We start from the raw sequence: 10,184 nt of genomic DNA, 5'->3' as shown, positions 1-10,184 counted from the left end.
GGACAGGGAGACCTGGAAGGCAAATAGGTTTGGACACCCGTGGCCATCAGGAAGTGTGCACTAGGAGGGGACTCCTTACCCCCTCTCGCCTTTGCATTACTTGCAGAGATAGTCATGCTGGATGTGTTCTCATGATAGCCTCTCCCTTTGTTATTCTGAATTTAATAACTCAGATTTCGAGAAACAGACAGCCAAAGAGAGGGATGGCTCCTATGATGAGACCGACCCTTGTAGGTATGGAGTGGGATTTCTAGACTTGAGATTGGAGAGTCGCATGGTGGAGGCTGATCTGACAAACAGCTATGTCCTGAGGTCTGGAGAGCATCATGGGTGGACCTCAGGTGAAGTGCTTAACTCCTTGGTGATTTTGTCATGAAGCATACCATGAAGACAGCTTTAGCATATACAGCACACATGTAAAAATGTTCCCCCTCATGCGTTGTAATTTCCCATGATTACTGCAACCCTTCAGGAAAGTCTGACACAGCCTATATGACAGCGGCACAGAGAATCAGAAGACAGAGCATTGAAGAGGAGTGTGGCCTCCCCGCAGTCACCCCTTAACTGGGTCCTTGCAGAGAGGGCAGTGGGCTGGGGGAACTGGTCAGGGGTTTCAGGTACGACTGGCAGAGCTGGGAGCAGTGGAGGAAACGTGGGATATAGAGGCACCACTGCTGGGAAGATAACTCAGGAAAACCAAAGATGATCCCTCCTCTTTCCAAACGTATCCTGAAGAAATGTGCCCCCAAGGCCGTGTGTGGCGTGGAAGGGGGGGAAGGCTCCAGGATGAGGCAGGTCTTCCTGTTACACAGCTTTCCTCTCCTCCCAGGCTCTGCTGTTCTCAGTCATCTCCGTCTTCCCTAGCACCCAACACTGCACTCGCTCATTTACAGCTCGTGTGAATAAACACACAGCAGTTTCCTTCTCCTGTAGGCTCTTAGAGCAGTAGGTCGAGCTCTGTGCCTGGGTTAGGGCAAGAACTTAACGCGACTTGAAGTGAATTACCTCTCCATGAGATATTTGCATCTGACCCCAATCACCAACTGTGAAATCAAAATTTTAATACTCATTAAAGGAATTTAACCCTACTTAAACAGAGAAAATAGTGCCTGGAGTATTTGCTCCTAAAATCCAGCCGGCAGGCAGCCTCCTATTCTGCAGTTGGTCAGGGTCAGCCCTGGAAGCAAGCAAACACCCCGACCCCACGGCCTTCCCTCGGATGCACTGGCAATTTTCCAAGGGTTTGTTTTGATTTGAGGTGGTTTGGGCCCTCAGGTGGAATCTGGGGCTAAGAATGGTGGGATTATAAACTGAGACGGGAAGTAAATTGAAGAGCAGTTGCCCTTTGGTAGCAGATATACATGGAAAGAGTGCAGCCCGGCTTTCCTCTCTCCCTCCCCACGTGAAAAGCGAACATCATTGTCAGGTACTTCCGTTTCTGACCGTTGGTTGTCCATGCTGGAGTCCCAGGGAGAATCGGCTATGTGAGATAAAGCACCATGAAATGTTCATTGTAATCGTATCCACATGGTCTTGGCTCATACGCGTAGACAGTGCTCTTCAATTAGGAAATGTTTTCACACTTGCTGGACCTCTCAGAGTAACCCAGAGCGTGTATTACTCAGTTCTTCCCATTTTCTAGATGAGGAAGGATCATCTAGACGACTACGGATCACACCTATTGTGTCAGTGATTTTCAGACTTAATAGAGGAAGACAAATTTAATATAAGTTCAGATTTGTAAATTTAGAAGGTAATGACTTGCTTTACAAAAGGATTTATTGAAGGAAATGTTCATGTCACCATACTTAAAATACAATGTGTTCTTCGAGAATTTAAAGTGCTTATAATATGACAATTATACAGTGAGATGCATATGTACGGTGACACTTGGACTCAACACCCCTGAATAGTTACACACTTATATCGAAGAAACGGACATTTTTAAACATATAAACTCACATTTGCTCCTGCCGGTAGTGTAACTCCCATTCTGGATCATCCTTGTACTGAGAAAAAATAATTCCCACTGTCAAAGCCACCACTACAGCTGGGACTCCTATGTGATAAAGAGAGGCACAGAATTAATAATTTACCCAAGACTGGGATTAATTATAAAAGAAGAGGAATGAATTATACATCCGATCCTTTTCAGGATGCATTATTCTTTCCACTGTAGACAAGGTAGTAAACGGTCTACAGATGTAGGTCAACAGTGGACACAATTTTTCTGTGTTGCCACTTCTCTTTTAACATTGGCTCTAAGTAACAATCCTATACTATTTCTGATTTCTTTGTAAGTCTTACCACAACTTCCATTCTTAAATGGCCTAATTCCTCTTTCAGTTGAATAAATTTAAATTTAGATATCACTGAAACAATTCTCTTTTGCTGGAACCTAATAAACTTTTAAAATTATTTTTCTTAAAAAGTCACTCTGACTTACTTGAAACATTTCTTTTAAACTAGCTAGAACATTATTTGTGGTCTAAATCTCAAATCAAGTTAACAGAGATGTGAAAGGAAATTAACATCTCGAAGTCAGCTCGTGGTGTACCTAGAAGAGCTGTCTGGATCACATCAGCCTCCTGCATAGGGTGTGAGGTACGACGGCTGGACTTTCCATCTCCCCTCCCTGCAGGCCTTGCACTACTAGGCCTTCAATAGGTGTTTGTGTAAACTAAATGATTTCAACAAAATTAAATTCCCGAGTAAGTGGAGAAGCAAATGCTTACCCCATCCGATTAAAGAGATGAAAAGAATGAATCGTGGCGGAAGAGGCTTCATGGTCCTAATCAGCAGGAAATAGAGTTGAGCAGCACTGAGCCCAGTCCACATGAATGTCCCCAAGAGAAAGTAGTGCAGCAAGGCAGCAAACACAGTGCACGTGGGATTCGAGCTGAAGACAATGTCTTGTCTGGGAATTTCATTATTATTACTGTCAACAGTGCTGACACTACCACTTGTCTCTGAGTTCTTATTGGGGTTTTCAATTCCAGACACAAAGAGGAGGTTGAAAATCAACATTGATGTGCACAGACTCACCAGCACCCAGGTTATTGAGGTTTTCCTGACTTTCCTGAAAATGAATAAGTAAATATAATTAAATAAATAAACGAACGAACTGCAGAAAATAAACTCTAGTGAAACTGTGAGGGAGCAAAGGAATATTATTACCCAATGTCAATCTAGCTGATAGCCCACTGGGCCAGCTGCTAAATCTACCTTCCCAATTACACCAGAAAAGCAGATTTGCCTCTCATGGCATCTCCACAAAGAGGAGCCTTAGCGAAAACAGGCTGATGCGTCCTCCTCAAAACTGTGTCCTAATCAAAGGTGAGAGCTGCTCTCCAGACATGGCCCAGTGAACTGTGCTTCCCAGTATCTGTGCCTGTGTGGTCCCCTTCCAGGACTGGCCTGAGACTTGATTGAACTAAGAGATGCAGCAGAAGGCCTGGCAGCCAGGCCAGCTCCTCCGTTAGACCCAGCTGTGCCCAGGGCCCGTAAGGCTTTCATACTTCCGTAGCCCACACAAGGCCTTTTCACCTATAACATGCCCGAGGATGGGTCCTTCATCTGAAGATACCATTTCTGGGTGTAGAACCAAGTGCTCTTTAAAACTGTTTTTTTTTTCTTCTCATATTTACCCACAATCTTTACTAGAAAAGAACAGCCTTTTCTCATTTTGTTTGCAAGCTGGCATTGTTTCCCGGCAGTCTTCAGAAGGCAGTGTGAGTGTGTGTGTGTGTGAGGGTGAGTGTATACGAGTGTGTGTGTGTCTGTGGTGGCCCATGTGTATATTTTCAGATTGGCAGAGAATGCAAGACTGCCCTTAATAAAGCTGATCTCAAATGGGAGATTTGATATTCTGTTTTCTGTGCATATATTCTTTTCCTTAATGTTTAAAGGGAGATATATCTTTAAATATCATCTAATGCCACTACACGGTTCTCTGTATATTATGGTACACAATCCTATATTAATGAAAGTTATAAAATCTCTACTCAGTACCGTCTAAACGATCCTGGATTTTTCAGACTACAAGACCTCTGGGAATAAGTATTTCCCTAGGTTTATTACTGTGCTTGCAGTTCTAACATCTTCAAATACCTTTCTATTTTTAATGTCCCAGAATTTGATGAACAAGTCTGTTTGCCAGTTACATATCCTCTATGATTTCTAACACTCCATCACGACCCTTCTCGGTGTTTGGATTTCCACACTGAATAAAAAGCTTATATTCAAACAGAACTCCATCTATCCTTTTGAGATTTTATTTGAGATTTTCTAGATAATTCAAAATTTCATTGTCTTTGAAAAGTTTAATGACAAGAATTGCAAAAACTAGTCAAAAGAATCCTTTTATATAAAAGTAAAGTTAGTTTCAAATTTTTCTCCAATTTCAAACATAAATTATAATCCACAGGGAATACAGGCTATTTTCAAACAGCCTGGCTTATCTATATATTATTGTACTCTGTGCATTATTATAATGTGCACAGAAATATGTAATATATATAATTATATATGTATATATTATTATTATTGTTATTATATGGGAACCTGTCCATGAACAAAGAAAACAAATTTGATTCAGGATTTAAAAATCGATACAATTTTATTTTTATTTTTGTTTCCTGATAAGTTTTTAGTGACACCTGTGGCAGCAAAACTGTGCTAAGAAATATGTTAATAGAGAATAGAAAAAAAAATCTGATGACAATTGGAAGGAGTGAGATTTTAGGCAAAGAAACTACTTACGCAGCTACTGCAACTTATTCACATGGGACTAATAATTCTCTGTTCAAGTGTGGTGATGGTAGAAATACAAATGAAAGGACAAATAAAGAGCCATTTCATTTTACATGACAGACTTGTAATTACATCTCACCTAATTTTCCGTCAAGGCACTTCCCACAATTTGTAATTGCATATATTTATATAATGTCTGACTTCCCCTGAGAATGCAAATGCTATGAGAGATGGGAGCTTATCTGTCCGGTCCATCGTTTCATATCAAGCTCCTCACATGCCACTTAGCACATAGTAGCACTCAGTATACAAACTTTAAATGAGTAGCAAGAGACTCATTATGTGCGAGAGGGAAAGAAGAGGAATCAAAGAGAATTCTGACTCTTTAGACAAATGGCTGATTCAAAGTCTGGGGCAGAGAAAGTGAAAGATGTGCCTGGATCATCGGGCCGTGCCTGAAATAAGGAAATGTTTAAGGACTGATAGGGATGTGACAGAGCAACACTAAAGGATTCCCTCTGGCTACACTGGAGAACATACTTCCTTACAAAGGCTTACAGTGACCAAACAGAGAAAGAATGGTCCATTAGAAAATCATTTTCAGCCACTAGTGTAATGTGTTCTAGCAGTGATCATCAGAGAATACCAAAACCACTGAGTAAAAGTTGGGGAACAGGATATTCACACAGTCTCAAAGCATCACCCCGTGGATTACCTCTTCCTTACAATGGGAAAGAATGAACTTTCACAGTGAAGAAATCTGACAGACACCACTTTAAACAAGGAATCAAACTCAACATGCCAACAACGGGACAAACGGGCCCCCGCACTTCTTGCTGTGCCCCACCGGAAAAGACAATGATTTAGCGTTCTCATCAAAAATACTTAACCTGTATTTAGCCATGAAGAAAATTTCAGACACATCCTAAGTTGTAGAACATTCTACCTTCTATAAAATAACTGACCTGGACACTTCAAATATAATCCACAGGGAATACAGGCTATTTTCAAACAGCCTGGCTTATCTATATATTATTGTACTCTGTGCATTATTATAATGTGCACAGAAATATGTAATATATATTACATATATATATTATATATCAGGAAAGACCAAAACACACAAACACACAAAAAGCGGAGGAATTATTCTAGGCTAAAGGAGATTGAAGAGATATGAGGACTAAATGAATTGAGGGGGGAAAAACTGAAAATAGCTATAATGGACATTACTGGAACAATTCGAGAAATTTGAATGTCAACTGTATATCAACACTATAACTTTATACTAATGCTAAAGTTCCTGAGTGAGGATAATAGTATTATATTACCCAGGAGAACACCCTTGTTCTTGGAAATACACGTTTAAGGAATTGAGAGATGACAGTCTTGATGCCTACAATCCAAAATTTCAGGAAAAATATTTAAAAAGAGACAAAGCAAAATATTAATAATTGGTGAATCCAGGTGAAGGGCATACGGACGTTCAGTGTTCTCTTTCCATTTTTCTATAGGTTTTAATTCTTTTTCTCTTATTTTTTCCCCCTCCTTTTTTTTCTCCCCAAAGCCCCCCGGTACACAGTTGTGTATTTTTAGTTGTGGGTCCTTCTAGTTGTGGTATGTGGGACGCTGCCTCAGCATGGCCCGATGAGCGGTGCCATGTCCACGCAGAGGATCCAAACTGGCCAAACCCTGGGCCACTGAAGCAGAGCGCAATAACTCAACCACTCAGCCACAGGGCCAGCTTCATGGTTTTAATTTTCTTAATAGAACTTTAGGAAAATTTTTAAAATACCAATAACTTTAGAATAAAAAGTTCTGAATCTACCCATCTGAGAAAATAGTTGTGGAGGAATTTAGCAGGGAGAAATAATTCTGAAGGAAAGATGAGTCCATCTTGAGACATCTTGAGTTTGAGAGGAGAACCAGGCAGGCATGTGCAATAGACTCATGTATTCTGTGGATAGTCCTCCGGTGTGGGCCAGGACTGTGCTCACCCTGGGGATACAGTGATGAAAGCCAAACCAAACAAACAACAGCAACAACTCAGTCAGAGGAAGTCCCCATCCTCATCAATTTTCACGCTCACGGAGACGACAGAGAGTAGACAAATTAAAAAATGAACAAGCGGACAGTTACAGATTGTTACAGATGTAGCATGTGACAAAAAATAACAAGTGATACACAAAATTGGACCTTGAGTGAGGGGGTTGAAGTGGAGAGAAATATGTATTTATAGTTAATTTTTTAAAATTAGCTTTAAAAAAACTATGGAATTCAAAATCTTTAAAAAGTTTCACCATTTGAAAACAATATATTTTGTAAATTAATTTTATTTTCAAAAACTTACTGTTTAGCAATGTTTCTTTTTTTGCAAATGCAAGTTGGTAGGTGTGGTTCTGTTTGACGCTAAGGAGCTGTGTCACCAATGAGCCGTGGGACCATACTAATTTTATAGAACGAACTTGCAATTACATGGTATGTAGTCTTCCTTCAAGGCACTTACCATGGTTTGTAATTACATATTTATTTGAGTGTAATTCGTAGCCTCCCCAAGACGGAGTGTCCTCTTCTGTACAATGACACTGTTAACTCAGTCTGATTCCCCTTCTAGTTCTGAGACTATATTCTGATGAGATATACTCAGAGGAAATAACATCAGGGTAGCAATCTCTCTCGTGAGAAGAGCCTGCTTCCCTTCTTACCTTGTGACAATCTGAAATACAATCGTGACAGCCAGACCGGTAATGGACAGTGCACATCCAACAATGGATAATATGTCTAGTGATTCAGGATATTTATGATACTTTTTGAAACTCTGGAAAATAAGTTAAGATTCATATTTTTAATAACCATTCCTGAAATGTCTATGAAAGTCTACATCATGAAGAGATGCATTGGTCAAAACAACCAGATACATTGGTCAAAATAGCCAGATATGTCTTCTTTTTATAAAGCAGTTGATATATTTTAAAAGGAAATAAGTTAACCCCTTATCTCTCAGCAGTTTACATGAAGTAGAGGCCTAAGAACAGTTGTGTAACTCATTCAGGTGGGAGAAACATATATACTGCTTCTCAATGTCTAAAATCAAAGTTGTTTGGATTAAATCTAAATTGGCTAGAGTTGCTTCATTTATCCATTACACTATTTTTGTACGTAACTATAATCCAAGGGGAAATCTGCATATGTAAGTTGATAAACTAAAAATCCAGTTGTACAAATATATTTATAGACATGCAAAGACGTTCATATGATCCTGTTAATTTTTTTAAAAGGAGATCTAATTTTTGTGTAGTATGTCCATATTTATCCCCGTATTTTAATACATATTCATAGAAAAGTATACGCGATGTGCATACATACTCTTAGAAATCTGGAAAGGAGATACTGGTGATCACTGGGTGGGTAGGATATATATGATTCCTTTTGCTTATCTGTACTTTCCAATTTTTTTAAATTGTTAAAATTAGAAAAGCCATTTTTGCTTATTTATAAAAAACAAAAGTAATATGGAAACATAATAAAACAGTGTACCTTTCTCTTTACTGCCAACTCCCTTACATTATACCCTACCTCTTGAGATCATCTCTTCTCCAGAGGCGGCCTTTTTGTACGTGCTTACAAATATTATCTACATCAATTGTACCAACACATAGGGGTTTGTTAACATAATAACATTATTCTCGAATTGCTATTTTAATTTAAGATATCAAAAACATTTTTCCATATCACTATATTTCAGTTTAGTAGGTAAGCTTTCACACTTTATGCAATGAGTATGTACTGCTCTTGGAGGAAGAAATTAAAAACCAAACAAACTTCATTTTTAAAAATAATAAAACAAAAGCTTCCTGCGACTTTCCGTGTGCCATATACTAAGCAGATGACAAAGAATCGTAGAACACGTAGGTCGTCAGATCTTAGAGTTGTCTATGCACACAGAGCCTGTCTGCTCTTACTTTCCATACAATTCTAACCAGACTTTTTTGGAATTTTGCAACCCAAAACTAATTCTGAATGTGAGTAGGTAGGCATTGAGGCAGATTCAGATATTAGTGAGAAGAAACAGCTGAAAGACTGACCTCAAAAAAGGAGAAAAATTACTATGACAGTGTGGTCTGTATCATTTAACATAATAGCGATCTGAGATTTACACAGCTATTCAATGATCCTAACGATCTTAAGATATCCAAAAAATTAAAATTTTATCTGTATTATTTTTTAATTGAGAAAACAGACTTCTTTGTAATACAAGTTGGAAAATAAAATCAAGTAAAATAAGAAATATTTGATAATTAAAATAAGAAAACTATAATTATCTCAAAAAAAGATTTTTTTTAAAGATTTTATTTTTTTCCTTTTTCTCCCCAAAGCCCCCCAGTACATAGTTGTGTATTTTTAGTTGTGGGTCCTTCCAGCCATGGCATGTGGGACGCCACCTCACCGTGGTTCCACGAGCAGTGCCATGTCCGCGCCCCAGATGCAAACCAACGAAACACTGGGCCGCCTGCAGCAGAGCACACGAACTCAACCACTCGGCCATGGGGCCGGCCCCCCCAAAAATTTTTTAAAGCGAGGTTCTATCAATTGGTACTCAATGTTGTCCCAGTGTGTTCTGATCTGCATTGGCTTCCCAAATATGCCTGCATCACAGCTACTGCAGAACAAGAACTTCTGCTTCTTTGGGGGAGATTCGTAGCATTCATAGCCCGTGATGAGGGTAAGACTCTGGATCCCTCCTCATTCCCTTGCATATGAAAAGATTTCATCAAACATAGAAACTAACATTGCTGGTTTCACCAGAATAATAGCTTTCTGGAAATGGAACAAACAAAGCTCCTCTTCTTAAGAGGGTCAGCCCGAGACCTTCCAGAGGTGCATTACAGCTGCACACCAACGCTCAGTGTTATCAGGCACTTGTACAGGGCAGCTTTGAGGGCAAAAGTTTCAAGAAATCCATAGAGGAACTATCGGACGATTCGGATGAACTCAGAAACTTTTCCTCCTGTATCTTCCAGCATAAACTTAGTAACTCAGATGATTACAAGGGAAAAAGCTTTGGGTAACTGATTTAAATTGCCCACCCACAGCTAAGTATGCACTGAACCTGTCCCCAGCACAAAGCTGGACAGCCGTAAGTCTGGCTACAACAACTCCATGCTTCAGAACATGCAAGTTCGTTGGGTAGAGTCTGTCAGCAGCTCTTTTTGCACCTGGGCTCCCTTCTCATTATTAAATGCACAGTGCTGGACTCATCTATCCTGAGACCATGTTACAAAGAACTCTAATCTACTTGCCTTTACCAGCACTTCCTTTTTAGTACTCACCCCATTCCTTGTTTTTCCATTTAATCTGGGTTGAGTATCAACGTAAACAAAACCCCAAAGTTATCTCAAATTAGCACATACTCGAATTGTGTATAGGGAAAA

The 10,184-nt window shown here is 39.5% G+C and overlaps 1 protein-coding gene across 1 annotated transcript in view; it reads right to left on the bottom strand.

Annotated features, from left to right (window-relative positions):
* ADGRG7 (adhesion G protein-coupled receptor G7) overlaps nt 1-10,184 on the bottom strand; it is a 59,386-nt gene that overhangs the window by 16,329 nt on the left and 32,873 nt on the right. The window contains exons 11-13 of the mRNA XM_046658739.1: nt 7,458-7,570; nt 2,736-3,079; nt 1,963-2,059 (exon numbers count right to left, since the gene is read on the bottom strand). Of these exons, the coding sequence (XP_046514695.1) occupies nt 1,963-2,059; nt 2,736-3,079; nt 7,458-7,570 (554 nt within the window). The remainder of the gene's footprint in view (nt 1-1,962; nt 2,060-2,735; nt 3,080-7,457; nt 7,571-10,184) is intronic.

Source organism: Equus quagga, chromosome 4, assembly GCF_021613505.1.
Source record: "Equus quagga isolate Etosha38 chromosome 4, UCLA_HA_Equagga_1.0, whole genome shotgun sequence".
Taxonomy (NCBI): domain Eukaryota; kingdom Metazoa; phylum Chordata; class Mammalia; order Perissodactyla; family Equidae; genus Equus; species Equus quagga.
This window is presented reverse-complemented; position numbering and strand designations above follow the sequence as displayed.